Genomic DNA, 22,209 nt, shown 5'->3' with positions numbered 1-22,209 from the left:
ATTTCAGTAATAACAAGTAAGTTCTATATTGTAACAGCTCAGCTATACTTTATATGCCCATAATAATCATACTAGATCAGGACAATTTATCATCATAATTGAGCAGTTTATTCAATTGAAAAATGATTGGAATTTAGGTGTTGCTTGTTGCCGCAAATAGCAAATAAAGTGTTGTATTTATGTAAATGCTCAGCTTTTCATAAACCTTACGATGATGCGTTCTCGACTTTCATTGCGTTTGCCGCTTTGGTTTCGATGGATTACGGACTAAAAGTGAAGCGAATCAACCGTAAGGACAGTTTTTCATACTAAATTGAATAACTTTCTTTGACTTCCGTTGTTTTGTGGGGATACAGAAATCACAAACACGCACACACACACACAGACACAGTTAAAAGCTTTCACTAGGCATTCTGAAACGTTTGCTAGATGACAAATAACTGCTTAGGTTGCTTCAGTGCACAACACAGTTTTATACACTTAGACACAGACAGAAACAAACACACACACACACGCATATACACATACATGCTCAATCACATTGGACTGTCGGCGCACAGCGTCCTAGCAGAGCAACAATGTGTCTTCGTTTCCGTCATGGCTGCTATTTCCGGCTAACGAATTTTAGGGAGCTGCTCACGTGCCCATTTATAAAAAGAAATGAAGCCGAGTGGGCTCTGAGCTCAACACGGACAGACTAGAAGATGCCCTATAATATAAGTATAATTTCATATAAAATTAAATTAAATTTATCAACTATTTAAGTTGTAAACAAAATTGCAAATATCATTTAAAATGCAAATAAAAACTCTTACAGATAGCAGATCATATTGAGTGATGGATGAAACTCTCTGAGTCCTTCTACCGGATGCAGGGTATGTGGGGAAAGTCTTGCAAATACCATCAGGCATGTGGAACTATCTGAATGCTCACACACACATTGCTGTTGTGTGAGTAAGTAAATTGATTGAAATGGCTAGCAGCTAATGCCTCGGGCTCACACACAGCCCAACGGAAGAGTCAGAATTTTGCTGGCGCTTCGTTTCATTTAGACAGAATCTCTCGAGGTCATTTTCTGCCGCTCTTTGTATGATTTTGTTTTTCCTTTTTTTTTTTTTTTTTTTTTTTCATTCTTTATTTTTTTGGTCTCTCAGTTTATTGCTTGTGCTGATTGTCGGTTCGCTTTGTTGGCATTTTTTCTACAATAAAAAGAAGAGAATGTATATATATTGTCCTGCTTTGACTTCCGTTTTGCCTTCGACCGCTGTCCAATTTTCATTATTGCCCTGGCCGCCCTTTGTTGTTGCTATTTTGTTTCCGTCTGGCTAGTAAATGGCATCATTATCATCTCGGCTCACCCGCTGCGAGGATAGACAGCAACCCCGGCTCCGTTCCCGATTCTGGATTACTTACACACATCTTACTATTTGACTGCTTAATTTGTTTGCTATTTATGAGCTTTGATTCTAGTTGCTGTTGTTGTTGTTGCTGTTGCTGTTGCTTCGTATTTCTTACAAACAATTTGCCAAATTAATTGAGTTTGCTTTGTCAAATTTATGCCAACTGCAATACCCAACAACAAGGCTTAATTAGCAAAGGACCGCCTTGGCCGTGGCTTCGACATCGTTCAGATCTGCACGGCTGTATTTTATGGATAAGCTACAAAATAAACAACAACAAAAATTATGTTAAAACTTTGCACGACGCTGACGCTGACGCTGACGTCGACGTCGCCGCCTCCAACTGGCAGCGACTGTGGAAGCAACGGAAAACTCAATTGGAAAGTTTGTTGTTCATTTCCGAACGCTGGACGATGGCGGGGAGGGCGGGTTGGCATGCAGCCGGATGCGGGAGGTGTCGACCGGCTGGGAAATGCATTTGAATCTAATATTGCGTTCGCAGTTCCGTTTTCCGCATGGCCCCGGACAAAGTTCGAGTTCGCGGCACGCCCACTAACAGTTTCAACCATTGGCCCCAACGCAGCTGCTGCTCGCGCTAACTGGGCTAAAACTGCGACTGGCTACAATTACATAGTTGCAGCCAAGTTGTTGCAGTTGTTGTTGCTGTTGCTGTTGCTGCTCCGCATAAATTAAGTTTGTGTCTTTTTATTCGCTTTTAATTCACATTTTATGCAGTCCCTGGCCGACAACGTTGTCTGCCTTGTTGGCGCATCGTCGACGTCATTTAGTGCGTTGTCGCCGCTTTGTTAATTCAAAAACTTTTAATAACTTTACTTTCGCAGCAACAGGCGTGCAACAAGTGTGCCGGCTGCAGCTGTGCATGGAAATAGACTTTATCATAATTTTATTTGTACTCTGTATTTAGTCAGCATGAAGTTTGCCTAGATCAACTTTGAAATAATCACTTAGCCAGCGCTCTAATTCGATTGCAGCAGCCTCGAAACGTTAATGGAAGAGGCTGAAAATATCTAATGCCAGTCTGTCTGTAATCCTAAATTAAATAAGCCTCAGAGTCAATCAAACTGCTTGAGTATGGAACAGGCGTCGAGGCTGATCCATAAATGCCAGCAGCTGACCACAGTTCCGTTGTTGCTCTCGTCCTTGGTCTCGACAGCCACTCCAGCTAATTCAATGTGAGGTCTACACACACATACACACATATACGTATTGTATAAATGGGCATAGTGTGGCAGCGACATGAGAGTGGCAACAAACACGGCACTTGAAAAACTCACACGGCGCAAGTGGAGCGTGTGCAGAAACGGAGAAGGGGGGGAGTGGGTACAGAAAAAAAAAACAGCAGCATAAAGTCAGGAGCTGGCCACTTACGTAGCTCGTGTCACGTTGTTGCATATTGGTTGTTATTCTCGCTCTGTCGTAGCTTTAGCCACTTTTATTTGAGCCCATAATTTGTTAAAGCTCGGGCAATAACAACTTGTCTCTGACAGCTGCCCAAGCGAGTTCATTGCCATTCAACAGTCATTAAATGCATGCACATATACACATCGAACATTATGCATACAGCTTTATGCTGCTTTATTCGTTCGATTTGTCGAACGGGTCAAAAGGCTCGTAAAATGCTCATTGATGGCAACTTGATTGCTGTCAACTCTGTTTGATAATTAGTCACGCGGGCACACACAATGCGAGTCCAGCTTCATAATTCAAATTTGACGGAACGAGCATTTGAAGCGGTCTAATACGAATTTATAGCATTGTGCTTCACTGGCTCAGTGGTGGTGCAGCGGTTGACTGGAGGCCAACTAGCTGGCGACAGGGCAGTTGGCGGACCAAGCTTCGTTACCATTGCAAATTGCACAATTTACAACGTCAGCAACAACTCGGGCACTGGGCAGCACATAAAGCACATCATGAGGCAATATATTAGCAGTCCAAGTGCTCAGTTTCCGTCAGCAAACGACCAGTGGTGTCCAGTGGGCGTGGCGTGGCCAGTGGCTTAACAAGTCGACACATGGACGGCGACGGGGCGAAAGACTAACAGTAATTCAGTTGCTCAGACCAACGGATTTTCTTAAATAAAAATATATGAAAATGTTGCACAACGTGAAAATACAATGCACTTGTATATATACACATATACTCTGTAAATACCCTGTACAATGTGTATGTATATAATTTAAACTCACTGTACGTATTTATATTATGAGAATGAAATGGGAGTACGCAGGACTGAGGTTGCTTCATAAAAAAGTGGAAGGAAAAACTCTAGAAAATCGTGCTTTTAGATACTCGCAGAATCTAAATATATGTATATACATATGCCAACATAAATGAAAACATAAATGCTACTCAACAATAAACATCATCAGAAAAAGCGCACTCTACTCTTATCCCCACAGAGAACTCTCGCGTTTTCGCGGTCGCTGATTATGTGTTTGACATCTTTTAAATATTTAGACTGCAGGAGGTAATATGAGCTAGGTAACTGAAATAAGAGAAAATGCAGTAGAAAAAGTGGAAAAGTAGCAGAAATAGTAGTTGAAGAAGAAACAGTAGTATATAATAGTAATGATAAAAGTAATAGTAGATTTATCAGTAGAAGTAGTGGTAGAAAGTGTAGTCGTAGTAGTACGTGTAGTGGTCGATGTTATGGTAGAATTAGTAGTAGCAATAAAGGAATTGGTAATTAAAATAGTAATCTCAGAAGTTAATGTAGCATAAATAGCCGTAAAAGAAGTCGTAATGGAAAAAGAGTATAATAATGTAATTACCTACTAATAGCAAAAAAATTAATAGTAAAAGTAATAATATCCGAAGTTGTAGTACAGGTAATAGTAGCAAAAATAGTAGTAAAAGGTGTCGCTGTAGAATTAGTAGTAAAAATAATAATAGCAAAATTAATAATAATATATTTAGTAATACTAGTAGAAGTTGAGAATGTAAATACTATTATATTTGGAAATTAATTTACTCGCACTTTTTTCATGGCTTTTGTGTATCCCTAATACACGTAGCTACACCAGCTTACTCCTTACATATAGGCTTAAATTATTTAATATATTTCAAATTTTTAGAAATCTTTACGCTTAAGCTTAAAAGATATATCAATTTCCCCCATGACAAGCTGGTATTTCTCGCATCCAACAAATCTAAAGAGTCACTAGAATGGCAATACCCATGAGTATATCTTTGGACAGAATAAAGATGAACAGTAGGACGAATATGCTCGTTTCACATCGCCAACGACTATAAATATATTCATTGTATTATCACATGAAAATAACCTTTTAGAAAATACATATTTATTATCAATAATATTTACCTTTGCATTTATTTGATGCAGCTTTGTTTTGTTTCATTCGATATCATCTACATATATACGGACATTTATATCAAGTGGATTTCTTTATGGGTAAGTAAAGCAGCAGACGCAGCTGATGCTGTTTTGATTATGCATTAATCAAAGCAAAAGCAACAAATGCACCTACGCAGAGAGAGAAACATTGGAGCTTTAGCTACTTTTGCATGTCCTCCGCATATTAAGTAGATGTTTTATCGTTTATTACTCAGGCAAACAGATATAAGCGTATATTGCTTACATAATTTAACACACATTTTCATTCATGTCTATCGGGTATTCGGTCGGCCGTCGTCATCCGGCCTGGTCAAGTCCACGGCCCTTGGCCGTACACATGGCTGCACACATGCTCCGCCAATGAGGCATGTTTAATGATTATTGCATTTCTTATTTTTATTTATATTTATCTTGGAGTTGGCCGTGGGCGCATACAAATTTCGCTCACCGCCGCAGGCAGGTTATACCCTGTTTTATGCCCATTAATGAAGAGAGTTTAAGAAATAATAGGAAATCCTGTAAGAATATTATAGTTAATCAAGCCATATTCATCTGATCTTAAAGAATGAATATTATTAATATTATTATTTTAATTTTTTTTATTTTATTTTTTTTTTTTATTATTTAATAAAAGAGTGGAACTATCTCTCCCATTATTCCCTGAACCCATTGAAAATCGTAGTCAAAATTGAAGTATAAGACAGCAGCACTCATAGCCGATCCTCTTAATTGTTTTACATACTCTTGATTATGGTCATCTTTTTATGCTTGAACCCGACAATCTTGGGAAATATTAGATCTGAGGAATTAATATGATATACATAGGTATCTCCTGTAGCCTGTGTTCGAAAGCCTAAAAACATTTTTTGAATATCAATATGAAATCCACAGAAATTATTATTGAACAATTGTAAATACGATTTTTAATGCTAAGACATATTATAAATACGAATAACGTATGTATGAGGGTATTTCCTAGTCTAGCACGCCCCACTAGACTGCTCCCACCTCATATATGTTTATTTGTTTGTTCCCCCGTTGTCTTGACCACTGTTTTTATGGCCGTTAAGGAGTCAGAGAACATTTATTGTTGCTATATGTAGTTGTTGTTATTGCTGTTGCTGCTGTGCCCGAGGTACATTTGTTTTCTTTTTGGGCATTTAAGAGACAATGGGCATATTTTCGCAATATAAGCAGCTTAGCTCGAGTCGCGGGAGTTATGTTCCATAGTGGCCTAAGCAGCAGCCGTATTTATGGCCATCTAATGCTCTGCCGCCATTTGTTGTGCACTTAAGCCAACACAACGTCCATATGTGGTATGTGCTGCATGTGTACATATGTTGACCGCCTCTAAAATTGATGGGCTCATCATCTGTGGTCCAGTTTTGTGGCACAATGAACTCCCAGCATATAAGCTGCTTGACCCATCTGAGCGGCGCGGCGTTGCAGCAGCTCCTCAGCAAATGAGCAAAAACTGCACTGCTTCCGCCTGCACATCGAAGTGAGTGCCGGAAATAGCCAGTGCAGCGCGCTGGCATTTGACTCCGTCTGTCCAAACATGTCGCCAGCTTGGTGCCCACTTAAAATAAGCTCCGAGCAAAAAGTTTGCACTCTTACATACATTCCCAGCAAAATACATACATGAGCTGACAAGCTAACGTTGCTCTTAATAATCCTTCTTCTGCTTGGTCTCTTTTCTAGCTACGTTATGTAAGTACATGAACATTTACACTAATATGCTATCACACCTTCAATTTGAATACTCTATGATCTCTATGATACAATCTTCTAATGATTGCCTATTACTGTTGTAGAAATATTTGTGTGGGACTATAAAAATGATCTCCGATCTCTGAGGGTTTATGACTCAGCTGAAAGCTTCTTCGTGTAAGAGAGAGAAAGCGAGAGAGAGAGAGAGGGAGAGAGAGAGATAGCTAAAAATAACTACTACTGAATGATGTGCCTCGTGTTGCTGAGGAAATTTCTACTTAGTCGATTCGGAAAACGGCGTTCTGACTTCCAGAGGATGAAGAGAGTATGAAGACATCATACGAAAAGTTCGGTATTTGCCGAATTTGTAAAAATATAAAGTTAAAATGGAAGCTGAGCAAATGTACACACAAAATATATATTTGTATGCATATAGCAAATGTATATATGAATATATAATATAAATATAATTTTTTTTAAATTAATAGTAGTGATAACAATAATATTTAAAGGAAAAATATTTTAAAAAATTCAATTAGTGAAATATTTGATGATCTTTTTATAAATTGCTGATCTTTTTTTTTTTTTTTTTAATAATTCAGCTTTAAGTTTTGTGCAGCAATAATTGAATTGTTCTGTCTCCCAGTCTCCTTCCCATTTCCCATAATAATACTCAAAGCCTGCGATTATGTCACATATGATATTTTTATTAGAATTATTTGGTTTCTTTCGTATAGTTAAGCTTTAATGAGTTCATACAGTTAATAGAGTATATACACTTCGTTGCATTTCTCTCAATTTTATGCAAGATATTTTCTTATACTTTTATCTTTTTATATTCGCTCCGAATCGGCTTTAACTGTTCAAGTTCATGAAACGAAAAACCAAATTTGAAAAGTTGCATCTGGCAGCAGCAGCAGCAGCAGCCGTAGCAAAAACTTTTTGCCATTGTCTGCACTGACGTGGCCTGAACTTGAAATTTACGTTAGTTAAATTATCAACTTTGGCGGGGCGAGAGCTTGTCCGCAAACTTTGTGAGCAAAATGCGTTGTTTTGACTATTATTTTGACCGAACTTCAAATATTATCCACAGGACCTCTTCGATTTGTGGTGCAATCTGTGGCGACTTTATTTGATATTAGCTGGTGTATGTGTCTGTGCCTCTATTTATCACACACACACACACGCACACTCATACACATAAACATATAGTGGTGCTTTTGTGGGTCAATGTGATTAGACTACAGTTAGCCAACTAAGTTGAGAAAATATGTAATTGAATTGCATTGGAATAGTTAGACAAGAGTCGATAGAGTTTTCTTAATACAGCCTCAAGTTATAAATACAAATATCGGATTCTTAGTTGCATTGCATATTTTGTATACTTATATATTTTGTGTACTGTGTTGCTCATTTTATTAATTTACAAACATAACCCGATTAATTTGTTACTCATAATTTCATTTATCATTTATATAACTATATACTAGTTTATTATTTATGAATACATAACAAAACAATTTATCAAATAATTGAAATTTAAAAATTTTATGCGTTATTGCCAATATTTTCAGACTAACTTCGATGAGGGTTTCTTTACGGCGTTCATTTATTCCTTTTTAAATTTTTCTTTATGTTTTATTTTGGGTAAGCAGTGTCGGCAAATACTTTTCAAGCTGTGCACACAAGGTTGTATTTTGGTTATTCTTTGAGCTCTTCCCGGGCGTGGCGCATTGGATTGTGGATGGTAAAGTTGGAATCGATCTTTAATATGTATGAAACACGACAGCTGCGGGCAGAGCGGAAAGTGTCTAATTTAAAATAAACTAGTTTAAATACATATATATACGCATGTACATATTCATATATAAATATAGAGGCTATTTAGTACTGATTGCTTACAATTTAAGTCTATTCCTGATTCAGGTTCTTGATCACGTAATTAACAATGAGTGCAAATATTGCAAAACAGATTATAATCACCAGGTTCGAATAGATCGACTGCCAATTTAAATAGGAATTACGTGTGCTGTTTTTGAGCGCTGTAGCACCACCATTGGCAACATCCGCGCTGGCCGCTGTGGCAACAGATCGCCCATCACTGGTACTGGCATCCGTTGGCAATGGTAGCTGCCCATTGGCACTTCTGGCATTTTTATTGTGGTTCTCATTCGGAACGGCGCTGCCGTTGGCCAAGCCATTCGGTCGTGAAGAAGCGCTGGTGCCTGGTTTGCTTGCGCTGCCCGCTGCTTGAGTGCCCTGTAAACGTAACTTTATCTCGCTGACAATATCCGGAAAGAGCTCGCAGAAGTTGGCGTTGCGTAGGTTAAATGCAAGCGATTTCTGGGCAAACATTTGCTTGTCATAGCTCGTCGACTCTATGGAACCCAAAGTGGGTGTGCTCTCCAGCTAGAAAATGAACACAGATAGATAAATAGCCAATATGAGTAACTCAATGCAATAGTCTTACCATAAAACTTAACAGGCCTGTCAGTATGGTACCCACGCACCAAGTTGGATTCCATGTGTCTGGATGAAAGTCTAAGAGACGAAACAGTTGGTATATGAGCAATAAATTGTGTTTTTTAATGGCAGTCTGCAATTACCTGAAATGCTTAAACACAGTCTGGTATTTGTTTTGAAGCGTCCATTCGGCGTTAGCATATAAATAGATGGTGGCTTGAAAGGGAACTCCCGGGGAAAGAGCAGTGTGCCGTGATAGTATCCTCCATAATACGGTGAGTCCTCGGGCCCTTTAACACAATAATGCCATTCCAGAATGTTATTTGGCAGCGGCTCGGCGGTGATGTACGGCAAAGGGTCGCGCTTCAAGCGCATGTAATCCTGTTTCATGCGCGATACGGCAGTGGGTTGCTTGCGGGAAGCTGACCCGGACGCCGTCGACGAGGACATTTTTGCTTAATAATTTTTGACCCGATAGCTGCTGCTTGAAATGAAACTATTGCAACAAATAAAATATATTGACATTTATCACATACGCACACCAAATACTCAACAATGAATTATGTCGATAACAAATATGATGTTTGATTGTATGTTTGTGTGGTTGTACACATAAACATACACATACGTACACACACACGACTGGAGAATGGGACGTGCAAAAAATACACGTGGCAAATTGCATTGGGGGTGGCGAATTCCTTCAGCTTAACGGCCGTGCGTAATTCGCCCACACACAAAAATGCAATATTCAATTTGTTTGCTTAGCACGATGAGCGCTCCAGCACACCGATTGCTAGCGACGTGTGTATGTGCGTCGTAACTTTTGTCAGTTTTTATTTTTTTTTTTTTTTTGTTGTTTGTTTGGCTCACCCACCTCGCAAATTGTATTTCCTGGTCGTTGCTATCGTAATTGCAATTACAGCTAGTTCACAGCTGCCCAATGAAATGTGTGAAAACAACACAAGCACAGAGTATTAAAACAAATTGCATCCGAGTTTGGTCCGGGCTATCCGAAACATTTACTTTATATGTTTAGTCTAATGTGCGTTGTCAGCTTTGGCTTACTCTATCCCTTAATCACAATATAATTGAATGTAAATTTATTTGTAGCTCAGAAAGTTGCAATAAGTATTGTAAAAATTTCTCTTGACGTCGTTCTAAGTAAATAAAGTTGTAAAGCGACGGAAAACAGTGCTAGGAAATTTTGGTTGGTTGCATTTCGATATATTGTTGGTATTTAGTATTTTATTCGTGCTGCCAACTTGGTATTAAATTTAAATATATCTGTATTTATATTGAAGAAATTCGAATAACGTATATTATTTCAATTATTTTAGAATTAAATCAGTTTAAATTAAAAACAATTACTGCAATGGTTTATTTTTATTCTCTTATGGAAAGTTTAATAAATAATGTATTTGCTGTTGCCTCTCAGATGATAAAACGCTATGCAATATCAACATGTAAACGAATACATTCATATTAGAGATAAGAGCCAATACGATTAAGAACTTGACTTTGGGTTCGAAGCATAGAGCTTTTAATGGGTAAGGAGGGGAATTACGACGCATCAAAAACAAGATTGCTTATCAGTGAGCTAGATTCACCAATGGAACAGATCGAAACAAAACAGTCAATGCTTCGACAGTGGAGACATCAGTCGCAGCCCTATATACAAAATGGGATCTATAGGCAAAATCGGCTTTCTTGGAGGCGGCAATATGGCTAAAGCTTTGGCCAAAGGATTCATATCCGCAGGTCTGACCAGGCCCAGCGGCATTATAGCCAGTGTCCATCCGGCAGACAAGATATCCCAGCAATCCTTTCAAGCACTGGGCATTGAGACACTCGTCGAGAACGCGCCCATTGTGAAGCAATCGGAGATTGTGTTTGTGTCTGTTAAGCCGCAAGTTGTGCCCCAAGTGCTGGCAGAGATCAAACCCATTAGCGCCAACAAGCTCTTCCTATCCGTGGCCATGGGCATTACCCTGAAGACACTGGAGTCCAGTTTATCCCCGCAATCGCGCGTTATCCGCGTCATGCCCAACACCCCGGCTCTGGTCTGCTCCGGCTGTTCGGTTTATGTGCGCGGCAGCCAGGCAAACGATGCAGATGCCCAGGTCACCCAGCGCCTTCTCGAAGCTGTTGGCACTTGCGAGCCCTGCGACGAGTCACAGCTGGACGCTGTCACAGCGCTGAGCGGCAGCGGCCCGGCTTATGTCTTTGTTATGATTGAAGCCCTGGCCGACGGCGCTGTCAACATGGGCATGCCAAGAGACTTGGCCTATCGCCTGGCAGCGCAGACAGTGCTGGGCGCCGGTCATATGGTACGCGATTCCCAGACACATCCCGGCCAGCTGAAGGACAACGTAACCAGTCCAGCCGGTTCAACTGCAGCGGCATTAAAGTACCTCGAGCAGTCAGGTACGTAAATGAATGACGTTGATGCTGATAGAGACTTCTCTTATCTCTGGACTTTGTAGGTTTCCGTGCGGCTGTGGCTGGTGCGGTTGAGGCAGCGACGTTGCGCTGCCGGCAGATTTCGAGCAAGCAAACCTAGACCTTGGACACAATAAAATAAGTTTTGACTTTTGTTTTTATAATTATTAAAAAAATAACATTAGTTGCGTCTGCACTTCTTATGGACGATTGGAGCTTAGAACTTTTTACGTTTCTTGGCGCGCGCCAATTCATTGAGTTCACCCTGCTGCACGGAGGCCTCTTGGTAGATGCGTTTAACCTTTTCGCGACGTTCGTTATCGCTGCAATGGAAAATTTACGAAAATCAGCAAAAGCTCTTTTGTCGAACAAAAATCTTCTTTCGCTCACCTTTGTATCTGTTGCTTGAGCCTGAGATCTTGCACGAAGGCCGTGTCTCTGCGGATTTCCCGAATGGCGCCCTTCTTCTCGCGCTTGATCTTGTGCAGCAGCTTGGCGCGTTCCTCCTTCTGCTTAGACATCTTGGGTCTTCGTTTATCGTCGTAGACCATCTCGAAGCGAGGCTCCAGTAGCCGCAAGGCCTTTGGTTTCTTGTCGGGCGGCGCCAAAGGCTTCATTTTCTGCTCCGCCACAGACTTCAATGTGGACTTTGCCTCTGCACAATGTTGCTGCACATGCTCAGGATACAGATTCATGGGCAGCTGCTCGATCAGTGGCAAAAAGGGAGCAGCTAAATAGCAGGCACCTGTATGTTCGCCCATTTGCTCATCAAATATTTGCTTGAGTAAGCATAGAGTCGAGTCCAGTGCGCGCACCTTAAAGTCGACGTCTATCGTCTGTGTAACCAGATCTGCAGGCTGCAGCTTTTGTGGCTGGAGGGCTTTAGTGTCGCTCGTCACTGGAATGGCCAACAGTTTGCTGAAGGGTCCATCTTGCTCGAATGGCGGCGCAATCTCTACACGCTCCTGCTGCCGCTTGGGTATGGCCATGTGGACGATGCCCTGCAGGAAATTGAAAATAGCAGGAAGTAAACGCTTCGATCTCGAGCCGAACTCCAGTGCAATGGTGACTACGAACAGACCCATGGCAATGTCTTGTCGTGTGCGCACACGCGCTCTTGACAGCATATGCTGCATGAAAATGTACGTTGGCGTAGCCAGAGGATGTCGAAAGTCCGAGGTGGAATACAGATTCGAGACGATCTTAAAATAGATGAGTGTGTCCAGTGTGGGATATATTTTATGATTTTTCCGAAACTCGGCGTATTTCTCCTTGATCACATCCAACAATGTGTTCGACATGCGATCGATGTTCAGGTGGACCAGATCATGCAAATGGGGCATTAGCTGCGAAACTAATTTAAAATGCGAGCCAATGTCCAGCTCGCTGGCATCCTCGAACATGTCCTTAATGTAATGCAGCAAAAAGCCGAAGAGTTTGACAACATCCTCACGATTCACGCCCTCCAGCTTGGGATGATTGCACTTGATGATGCGCTCGACAACTATAACCTGCTGTGCCGGCGTATACTTGGCCAGCAGCTCAGTGAAGTCCTCGTATGTCTTGGGCATTTTGATCGTGTACGGTATGCTGGTTTCAATCGTTTCGGAAACTTTCTGCTTTTGGGATTTGCTTTTAGTTTTTTTGGGCTGTGGAGCTTCCTCTGAGTCTGAATCTGGCTCGCTGTCCGTTGCCTTCAGATCGCTTAAGTTATCTGCTTCAGATTCGGAATCACTATCACTTCCTTCTTCTTCTTCATCGTCATCTTCTTCATCACCCTCATCATCAGAGCCATCCTCAGACTTGTCATTGCTCTGTTCCTTCGGATTCTCCTTTTTGCTATTCAGATGCGTGCCTAGATTGCCATCCAAATCGTATGCTAAGGTATCGTCGGCATCATCCTCGACGCCTGTGGCAAAGTAACCATCATCCAAATCATCAGCCGAACGATGAGGCTGTACAGTTGTTTCCGGCTGTTCATCATCCGCTTTCATGCGACGCAGGCGTTCATTTTCGAGTTGCTCCAGGCGAGCAGCCTCTTGTTTTGCCAGATCCTCCGGCTTAATCAGTTTATCTGTGACACTACCACGCGGTTCGAAGATCATCTCTTTTAACAACTTGTCATAGTCATCAGGCGGCGGCTTCGCGATCTGTTCATCCTTAGTGGCCTTTGCCACCAGCGACAATAAGTCCTTGTAGTTGGCATCCAACTTCTCGGTCAGATCATGCACTTCATCTTTATCCTTTGCGATTTCGTTTTTGCGACGTTTCTGCTCACTTATCATTTCTTCTATAGCCGTTTGACGATCTTGTGTGGCGTCCGCTCCACCACCGAAGTGAGCCGCAGAAGTGAACTCAGCTATAAGATTAGAGATTAAAGCACGTTACCACACATGTATTATTGATACTACTTACCGTCGAGACCCTCATCCTCTAGCTCCTCGTCATCGGAGCGCTCGTCTCTGTACTTTTCAATCTCCTCTAGTGTTTGGCCCCTGTGCGTCAGTAGCTCATCGTCGTTCAGGTTAAATTTCTGCGCTTTGTTTGAGGCGCGCACCTGAGACAATTTCTCAGCCAAATACCGTGCATTCATTACAGATTCGGTCAGCTGCTCACCGGTGAGGTGTTTGCCAATGCGGTGGTCCCTAAATTTATTGGTTTTGTGCTTGACCTCATATTGCTTGCCGATTGTTTCAGCTCGCTTCTTTAACGCTTTAGCGCGAGACACGCCAGGTAAGCCTCGGTCATGCTTGCAAATCCGGCCCAAAATTTTAAACTTCTCTTTGTTCACGTGTACATCGAACGGATTCAGACGTTTAGAGGTTTGCGATATTGCAGTATCGAAGGGATTACTAGTCTTCCCTGACTTTTTTGAGTATACCGCATCGGCGTTGGACTTTTTAGCTTTTACACCCATTTTTGTGTCTATTTTAAACGAGTTGAATGCATAAGGAAAATGAAAACAAACGCAATGCACGTGCGAATGAGATATCGATACGTTCACTAAAAATATTTAGATTCATCGCATTCATCGATATCATTTTTACAGCCCTAACAATAAAGCATCCCTGCGAAAATACGTACATTCGTGTGTGAATTTTTCGGCGAAAACCAGCATCTACTCCTGTAGATATATATATGTTATAGTCTATAAAGCTGGAAATATTGTGAAAATACTTCATCAAAAGAAGTAGCATCACAAATATAAATAATTCGATATTCGTCTAAAGTGTGGCATAGCTGAAAATATTTCTTGCTTGCCACGCAATTCCGCGTTACATTTGTTGTTGCATTAGTATTGGTAAGAAGGCCGACACCGAATGTGCGTGCCGCATTGCAATCGTTGTTAAATATTTCAATTAATGAGAAGAAAAACTTGTGGCACATCGTGAAAATTTTGTTAAGAAAATGAGTGAAACGCCGCCAGAACTGCTGCTGGTGTCCGGTGGAGTTGGTAAAGAAAAAGAGGCCAACGGTGGGAATGAAAACGATTACCGAAGCCGCGATAAAGATCGTTCTCGTTCCAAAGACCGGAGCAGGGATAAGGACAAGGACAGAGAACGTGAGAAAAAGCGCAGGTTGGTGTTTTAGAAAATTTCATGATTATTGTTTTTGCAATTACTTATCTACTATTATCTATGCAGAGATCGCGATCGTAGCAGCAAAGATCGCGATAGTCGTCGCCGTGACAGCCGTGAGCGTGAGCGGGATCGAGAGTCCCGATCGCATCGCAGTCGTTCGCGTAACCATGATGACTATGACAGACGCAAGAAACGCTCACGAAGCAAGGACCGTGATCGCAGACGTGATCGGGACCGCGACTCACGATCAAGACGAAGCGGTTCGCGAGGGGGAAGCAGTCGCGATGATTACGATCGCAATCGCAGGCGTCGCTCGAGCAGTCGCAGCTACGATCGGCGTCGTAATGAGCGCAGCAATGATTCGCATCGTAATAGCCGAGAGCGCAGCAGTCGCGAGCGCAGCAGTCGTGAGCGCACCTATGTGAACCCATTCGACACATCCAACAATCGAAATATGTCGCATGACCAGGAGTCGCGAATACCGTCTCTCTTTGAGCGTCATCTTCAGCAGCCACAGTTGGAGTCCATTAGGGAGGAGCCCACTTCGCGCTTTGATCTCTCCCAAACCATACAGGATCTAATGAGCAATGTGAGCAACAATAAAAGTTTTGCAGCAATGTTTAGCAATCAAAATAGCAACGATTCCACAAGCAATGGAGTCTCTGAGAATTCAAGTATGTAATGGCACCTCAGTCTTTAAGACTATTCTTCTCAACAAGTTTCAAAATGCTTTCAGTGGACGGCGCAGCGGAACGGAAGCGCAAACGGAAATCACGATGGGGCGGAACTGAAAAGGACAAGACATTTATACCGGGCATGCCTACGATTTTGCCCTCCACGCTGGACCCGGCACAGCAGGAGGCCTATTTAGGTAAATTAATTCTAATTGTGCCATTTGTAGTTAGTAGGCAACTAAGTTAGTGATAAGCTTAGATTTAAGTCTAATGACAACTAATAAGCAAAACAAACACAGCCACAAATAGTCGCGGGGAGATCACAGTAAGCGTTACCGTTACCGTTATCCACCACAGTTAGAAGTCCATGTCAGACGGCCGGACGTGCGAGAAAACGTAAAACCTCAACAAAAAAATTGCAATGAGCAAACTATAATAATCTCTCGTTCTCTTTTTGAAGGGATTCCGGCGTGTGACACAAACGACACGAGTTCCAAACGGCTAGATAATAACCTTATCTAAATGCCCAAAGAGAAATACATGAACCAATCTAATCATCCAACAAATCAATTAAATCGATCAAATATTAATTTAATTATAATAATTGTAACGCTCACAAATTTTCAGTTAGTTTAGGCACGTGTCGGCGCTGTCGTCTGTAAAACGGAAACACAAATGTCGTATCAGGCTCATAGAGATTATAATCTTTACGGTCTCCCCCTCTAGCCCACCATTATTTGATATACAGCATATATAAATAAATCTCTCTTTTTTCTCTCTCGTACAAAATTAGCATTTAACATATACTAATGTCGAGGTTGCGCTCGATTTTCTTTCTTCTTCTCTAACGACTTCTAATTACAGTTCAATTCCAAATTGAGGAGATTAGCCGCAAGCTGCGTACTGGCGACCTGGGCATCACGCAGACTCCGGAAGAAAGGTTTGAAACTGTTTATACTCACACCTCACCTCTCTCCTTATCTACCCCTAAAACAAAAAATAAATAAATCAAACCAAAGTGAGCACAGCAATGGAGATGGATGCGAATCGGGTTGTGGGATGGCAATGCGATCTACGACCTACGATCTACACCAATGCTGAAATTTGTACAGGTTTAATGCAGCATGTTCTGCAATTACAAAATGAGAACAAATTATAATTATTTATTTTTAATTTCTTATGCCTATATATGTATGTGTATTACACAAAGGCATTATCAACAGATCTGATTTCGATGTAACTAAACTAAATTCTTGTGTAATTATGTCTGTTGATAGCTTTTGTGAATGCTTTGATAAACTATATTCTATAACAAATATTTGGGTGAAGGCCTACGGTTAAAGCACAGTTCAAAGCACATTTATAAACATTATACCAGTGCCTAGAATGCACATCCCCGGTTATGGGGGCTTTGGAAAGGAAAACTAATGAAAAGCTGCTTTCTGGTCGCAATATTCTTAATTGATTTTTCTTATTTTTGTTGGTTTACAACTAATGCTAGTCTTAATTAATATTTTTAAAAACATTTCAAGGGTTTTTTTATTGGTGTCAGACAGCGTTTTATATTCGACTCCCGAGAAGTGTAAGCGTGTGGCAATCTAATCTAATCAGATTTAATATTATAATAATGCCAATTTCTTCTCTTCCTCCAAGCCAAGTGAGCGTCCAATACTTAAATGCACGTTTTACAGAAAACTGAGCCCATTTACCCGAAGGGTGCACTCCCAAGCAACAGCAGACCAGGCAAACAAACTGAATGCATCTGATGCATTTCAAAATGCGTAGATCTAAGTGTGCGACAAATCGAATCGAAAACTAAATGAATTAATCAAAATTCTTCTCTTCTCAATTCACCAGCAAATTTTTCTAATCATAACTTGCTAATGATGATGATTTGCAAATTACAGGATTTATGCTATACGATAATCCATATAAAATATTTCAATTACGATAATGTAGTACCTAAAATAAGATTATTAAGCTTAGACAATCGTCTACCGTTAGCCACTGAGCACGCCCATTTCAAAAGCAAATGTTTTCTGTTTGTTTTGCTCATTCCCAGGTCGCCTTCCCCGGAGCCCATTTACAGTTCTGATGGCAAACGTTTGAACACACGAGAATTTCGCTATCGCAAGCGCTTGGAAGAGCAGCGCCATCAGCTCATTGTCAAAATGCAGGCTGTTAATCCGGAATTCAAGCCGCCAGCGGATTACAAGTAAGAGGACAATTATTTAAATTAATTATTCGAATTAATACTATTGTAATCTCTTCGTTAGACCACCTGTTACGCGTGTCAGCGATAAGGTATTGATTCCGCAGGAACAGCATCCGGACATTAATTTCGTGGGTCTCTTAATTGGACCACGCGGCAACACGCTGAAGGCCATGGAGAAGGATACCGGCGCGAAGATCATTATTCGCGGTAAAGGCTCCGTCAAGGAGGGCAAAGTGGGACGCAAGGATGGGCAACCTTTGCCGGGCGAGGATGAGCCACTGCACGCCTTTATAACAGCACCCAATCCAGAGGCAGTGCGCAAGGCTGTGGATAAGATTAAAGACGTCATTCGTCAGGGCATTGAGGTGCCCGAGGGTCACAATGACCTGCGCCGCATGCAGTTGCGCGAATTGGCCCAACTTAATGGCACACTGCGCGAGAATGACATACAACGCTGCACTTGCGGCTCAACGGATCACAAGTCCTGGCAATGCCCCGATAAGCCAATCATCACCAACACCATTGTGTGCACCTCGTGCGGCGGCACTGGACATTTGACAAAGGATTGCCGTAATAAACGTCCGGGCTCCGGAGCACCTGGTATGGCCTGTGAGGATTCCCAGGCCAAGATCGATGAGGAGTACATGAGCTTAATGGCCGAGCTGGGCGAGGGACCGCCCCCTTCCGCTGTGAAGGCTGATGCCCCAACTGCTCCACAGCTACATCGCGCGAGCTACAGCATCTTTGATAAGAAGCCTTCTCCGATGCAGGCTATTCAGTCGCCACCCAACTCGTCGTCTCGTGATCATCAACGTGACATGGGCGGTGGCTGGGGAGGATCATCGCACGAGCATCAAATGAACATGGACCCCAGCATGGGCATGGAACATGGAATGGGCATGGCACCGTATGTGCCACCACCACCCGTGGTCCAGGCGCCACCGCCGATGCCGCCACCGCTGATGCCTTGGATGAGTGCGCCACAGCCGCCACCACCGGCCACTGAGCCCATGAATCCGCCAATACCAGGCACATTGCCGCCATTAATACCGCCGCCGCCTGGTACAAGCGCGCCGCCAATGCCACCATGGGCCAGCGGCTATCCCGGCTGGGGCACTGGGTATGTGCCGCCACCGCCACCGCCGTGTGCACCGCCGCCGCCCTCGCTCAGCTTGTCGCAGCCACCACCGCCGCCGCCGCCATCTAACTGATCTTTCATATATGCCCCGCACATCTATAACTTGTAGCCTAACAATCTTCTTATATCTAATATCTAAAACTTAAACAACCTGAACTATGTACTTTGTATTTTATGCTTCATTAAAGGATTGACTAAACATTAGTTTAGAGCTTTATTAAGGTGTTTGTTGTTCTGTGATGAATGTGGAGTGTTTGCCTAAAGACTTAACCATGCTTGCTGAAGTACTGCTTGGACTCGTCAACGTCTGGCTTGATAGTAGCTGGATTCGTTTTCGGATTCCAATTGGCTGGGCACACTTCGCCATGTTCCTCCACAAACTGGAAAGCCTTGATCAAACGCAACACCTCATCCACGGAACGACCTACGGGCAAATCATTGATACTGTACTGACGCAGCACGCCCTTGGGGTCAATAATAAATGTGCCACGCAGCGAGATGCCTTCCTTATCAAGCAGCACGCCGTAATCAGCGGATATTTTCTTGGTGATGTCCGAGAGCAATGGGTATTTCAGCTTGCCGACACCGCCATTTTTACGATCCACATTGCACCAAGTCAGATGGCTAAAATGCGAGTCAACCGAGACGCCCACAACCTCGGTGTTGATGTCCTGGAACTCTTTGATGCGTTCGCTAAATGCAACAATTTCTGTTGGACAGACGAAGGTGCTGTGAAAAACCAAATATAAGCGACTACTTTCCACAAATGTTGCCACACTGTCTTACAAATCTAAGGGATAGAAGAACAGAACCAAGTATTTGCCTCTGTAGTCCTCGAGTTTGATCTCCTGGAAATCGTTGCCAACGACAGCCAAGCCTTTAAAATCGGGTGCCGGCTGTTGCACACGCACTGCGCACAGTGCACTAGCTGTGGATGTGGAGGAGTTCGTTAAGTTGGAGCGAATAGAACATAGAAAATAATAGTGTATGCTTACTCTGATGCAGCAGACGCGCTGTTTGTTTATGCTGACCAGCGATGACTTTACTTATGAGCGGCACCTGCAATGCAAAATTTGCATGTTTCACATTACGTAATCACAATGGCATGTTTTTCTCGAAACGAGCTGCACCCAGAAACTAAAACACTTACATTGCGCAGCAGTGTACGTCCGATAAATGACATGATTTATTTGATTTAAATAAACAAATTAAAATCGTCTGCAAATTAATAACCGTTTACAAGTCGTTAACCTGAACTGAACGATAAGTGAACAACACGAACCGGCATAAAACAAACTGCGAAACCACAGTACAAAAACAAAACAAATGACAAAAGCTTTTCCACCAGTTGGCAGCACCGCCAAAGCTATCGGACTTTACATGTTATCGGCCATTTATTGCGGCGAAAATTGTGGAGCGAAACTTTAAACTCGAAAGTTTAAGTGCTGTAGCATTTTTTAACAAATTTTTTGATATGCATGTTCACAAAAGAGCAATAAGATTTGTGCATTTGAGTTCAAAGCGTTTGCCGCGTGTCTTAATGCCAAAGATCCAGTGGGAGATAACTGCTTGAATCTGCACATACAAATCTGCAAGCCTACAAACCTATTCTTGTCAAAAAAGATAATGGAAAGTGTAGCAAAATATTTATCACGCACTCCGCACGCCATACAATGGTAATGAGCTCTGATACGTTGGACAGCATAAAGCAAGAGCCAAGCAAATGCATGCTCGCATGTTCAGTACCCAATACATATGTATGTATGTATGTACGCATTAATATTGTTTTGTTTCTTAATCTAGTAAATGCTCAAAAGCGGCTCAGGCTCAGCAGCAGCAGCGGCAGCGGCATCGGCATCGCCTTCATTCAACACACACACATGAGCACGGCTAACAACAAAGCGAATAACAGTGCGTAGCATAATGGCGTCTGCTTGTCTTTGGTTTGCGGTTTAGACGATGCCAACTGGCCGACTGAACAATGAAAACTGCATGCATAGGTTGCACTCAGCCAAATCTTGAATCTTTCCCTAACGAAACAATGCCAGCCGGCAGCAAGGCGAATGTTTTGCATATGACAATATGTTGGCAAAACATTTACAGTAATATTCACTCCTGGGCGTAAATAGCTGTACTCAGGGATATGGATAAGAGAGAGCAAGGGAGTTAGAAAAACGGAGCTCCACGATTTGCTGTGTGATATCATTCTTTTGGCATTTGGTTAACAACTGTTCCTGAATTGTCTCTGTTCAATATGGAAGCTGAACACATATGGATGCTCCTCCATATGGCTATATACATAGGGCCATCTCTACGCAGTGCTCATACCCAGTTTATGCTGAATCTCCTACCAGATACTTTGCCTATAATTAGACAACAAGCGAGCTTTCAGTTTTGACTGTTAACCTCACTTTCCATATAATTTTCCACGCACGTCAATTGGAAATCCGAAGATATTGACACTAACAAGCCTAAATGCACACAGTTGGCTCTTATTCCGACCATGAGTTGGGGGGCTCTGTGTTTATGAGTTTACAACTCACATTTTTGGTTGGCTGTCCATTACGTTTTTCCGTGAATTTCACAGGCATTCATGCTAAGCTCCTGCACCAATTCCGTCAGTTAAGTCCGGACTGCGTTTACCAATTAATGTGCATGTGTGCAGTGTTGACATGATGTGTGTTAGCTTTGTTTGTGAGGTTCGATGCTCGGCGCGCGCCACACAATTCACGTTTGCAATGCTCGGCCCGCCCGCTGGATTTGCACAGATTTACATAATTTAAGCAAACAGCACTTGAAGCTTAGGCATGCACTATGAATGTACGTGTGTGTGAGTGTGTATGTGCGTGAGTGCTCTGTTTATCTTGCAAACGAGGATCGCGTGCAGCTCTCTAAGATCTCTATTGAGGCGTTGTCGCCGTTCACACGCAGCGTTCGGCTGGGCCCGGCTTCAGGTGCCGATCTGTCTCATGCTCCGTTTGCCTGAGTCGCATTGTCGCACAGATGCCGTCATATTAGCACAAATCTGCTTACCTTTTGTTGACGCTCGAGTGCCGAGCCCAGATTGCACTAGATTTCTAGCTCGAGTTTGAGCTCACTCTTGAGAGGCCTCTTGATTCGTGACAATTGTCGCAGGACCTTTGAATTTTGGTTGGAAAAGGTGAGAGTTTTTGCTTTGCACCTACTTCTGCCGCAACGCGTAATCCCGAT

General features: G+C 42.4%; 5 protein-coding genes across 7 annotated transcripts; 2 read left to right on the top strand and 3 right to left on the bottom strand.

Annotated features, from left to right (window-relative positions):
• Nucleotides 1-7,845: 7,845 nt before the first annotated feature.
• Nucleotides 7,846-10,130, bottom strand: LOC6573854 (ubiquitin-conjugating enzyme E2 J2). 2 transcript variants are annotated; one of them, XM_015167152.3, is made up of 5 exons: nucleotides 9,827-10,130; nucleotides 9,093-9,445; nucleotides 8,957-9,027; nucleotides 8,389-8,895; nucleotides 7,846-8,297 (listed from the first exon to the last, which is right to left on the bottom strand). In XM_015167152.3, the coding sequence occupies exons 2-4, from the start codon at nucleotides 9,397-9,399 to the stop codon at nucleotides 8,398-8,400; spliced, it is 876 nt and encodes a 291-aa protein (XP_015022638.1). In that variant the 5' UTR covers nucleotides 9,400-9,445; nucleotides 9,827-10,130; the 3' UTR covers nucleotides 7,846-8,297; nucleotides 8,389-8,397. The 2 variants fall into 2 exon arrangements, with proteins under 2 accessions (XP_015022638.1, XP_001999913.1); XM_001999877.4 differs by having other exon boundaries at nucleotides 7,846-8,275; nucleotides 9,827-10,129.
• A 429-nt stretch (nucleotides 10,131-10,559) lies between these two features.
• On the top strand, nucleotides 10,560-11,575 carry LOC6573855 (pyrroline-5-carboxylate reductase 3). The gene is made up of 2 exons (XM_001999878.4): nucleotides 10,560-11,376; nucleotides 11,436-11,575. The coding sequence occupies exons 1-2, from the start codon at nucleotides 10,632-10,634 to the stop codon at nucleotides 11,510-11,512; spliced, it is 822 nt and encodes a 273-aa protein (XP_001999914.1). The 5' UTR covers nucleotides 10,560-10,631; the 3' UTR covers nucleotides 11,513-11,575.
• Nucleotides 11,531-14,390, bottom strand: LOC6573857 (nucleolar protein 14 homolog). Its single transcript, XM_015167153.3, has 3 exons — nucleotides 13,807-14,390; nucleotides 11,782-13,750; nucleotides 11,531-11,714 (listed from the first exon to the last, which is right to left on the bottom strand). Exons 1-3 carry the CDS (start codon nucleotides 14,306-14,308, stop codon nucleotides 11,609-11,611), a joined length of 2,577 nt encoding a protein of 858 aa, XP_015022639.1. The 5' UTR covers nucleotides 14,309-14,390; the 3' UTR covers nucleotides 11,531-11,608.
• A 76-nt stretch (nucleotides 14,391-14,466) lies between these two features.
• On the top strand, nucleotides 14,467-19,216 carry LOC26528487 (splicing factor 1). 2 transcript variants are annotated; one of them, XM_015167155.3, is made up of 6 exons: nucleotides 14,468-14,969; nucleotides 15,036-15,646; nucleotides 15,709-15,843; nucleotides 16,511-16,586; nucleotides 17,709-17,861; nucleotides 17,923-19,216. In XM_015167155.3, exons 1-6 carry the CDS (start codon nucleotides 14,800-14,802, stop codon nucleotides 19,070-19,072), a joined length of 2,295 nt encoding a protein of 764 aa, XP_015022641.1. In that variant the 5' UTR covers nucleotides 14,468-14,799; the 3' UTR covers nucleotides 19,073-19,216. The 2 variants fall into 2 exon arrangements, with proteins under 2 accessions (XP_015022640.1, XP_015022641.1); XM_015167154.3 differs by lacking the exons at nucleotides 16,511-16,586; nucleotides 17,923-19,216 and having other exon boundaries at nucleotides 14,467-14,969; nucleotides 17,709-17,847.
• Nucleotides 19,161-20,313, bottom strand: LOC6573858 (peroxiredoxin-2). The gene is made up of 4 exons (XM_001999881.4): nucleotides 20,150-20,313; nucleotides 19,995-20,058; nucleotides 19,786-19,927; nucleotides 19,161-19,728 (listed from the first exon to the last, which is right to left on the bottom strand). Exons 1-4 carry the CDS (start codon nucleotides 20,180-20,182, stop codon nucleotides 19,266-19,268), a joined length of 702 nt encoding a protein of 233 aa, XP_001999917.1. The 5' UTR covers nucleotides 20,183-20,313; the 3' UTR covers nucleotides 19,161-19,265.
• Nucleotides 20,314-22,209: the final 1,896 nt, after the last annotated feature.

Source organism: Drosophila mojavensis, unplaced genomic scaffold, assembly GCF_018153725.1.
Source record: "Drosophila mojavensis isolate 15081-1352.22 unplaced genomic scaffold, ASM1815372v1 contig_16, whole genome shotgun sequence".
Lineage (NCBI taxonomy): Eukaryota > Metazoa > Arthropoda > Insecta > Diptera > Drosophilidae > Drosophila > Drosophila mojavensis.
This window is presented reverse-complemented; position numbering and strand designations above follow the sequence as displayed.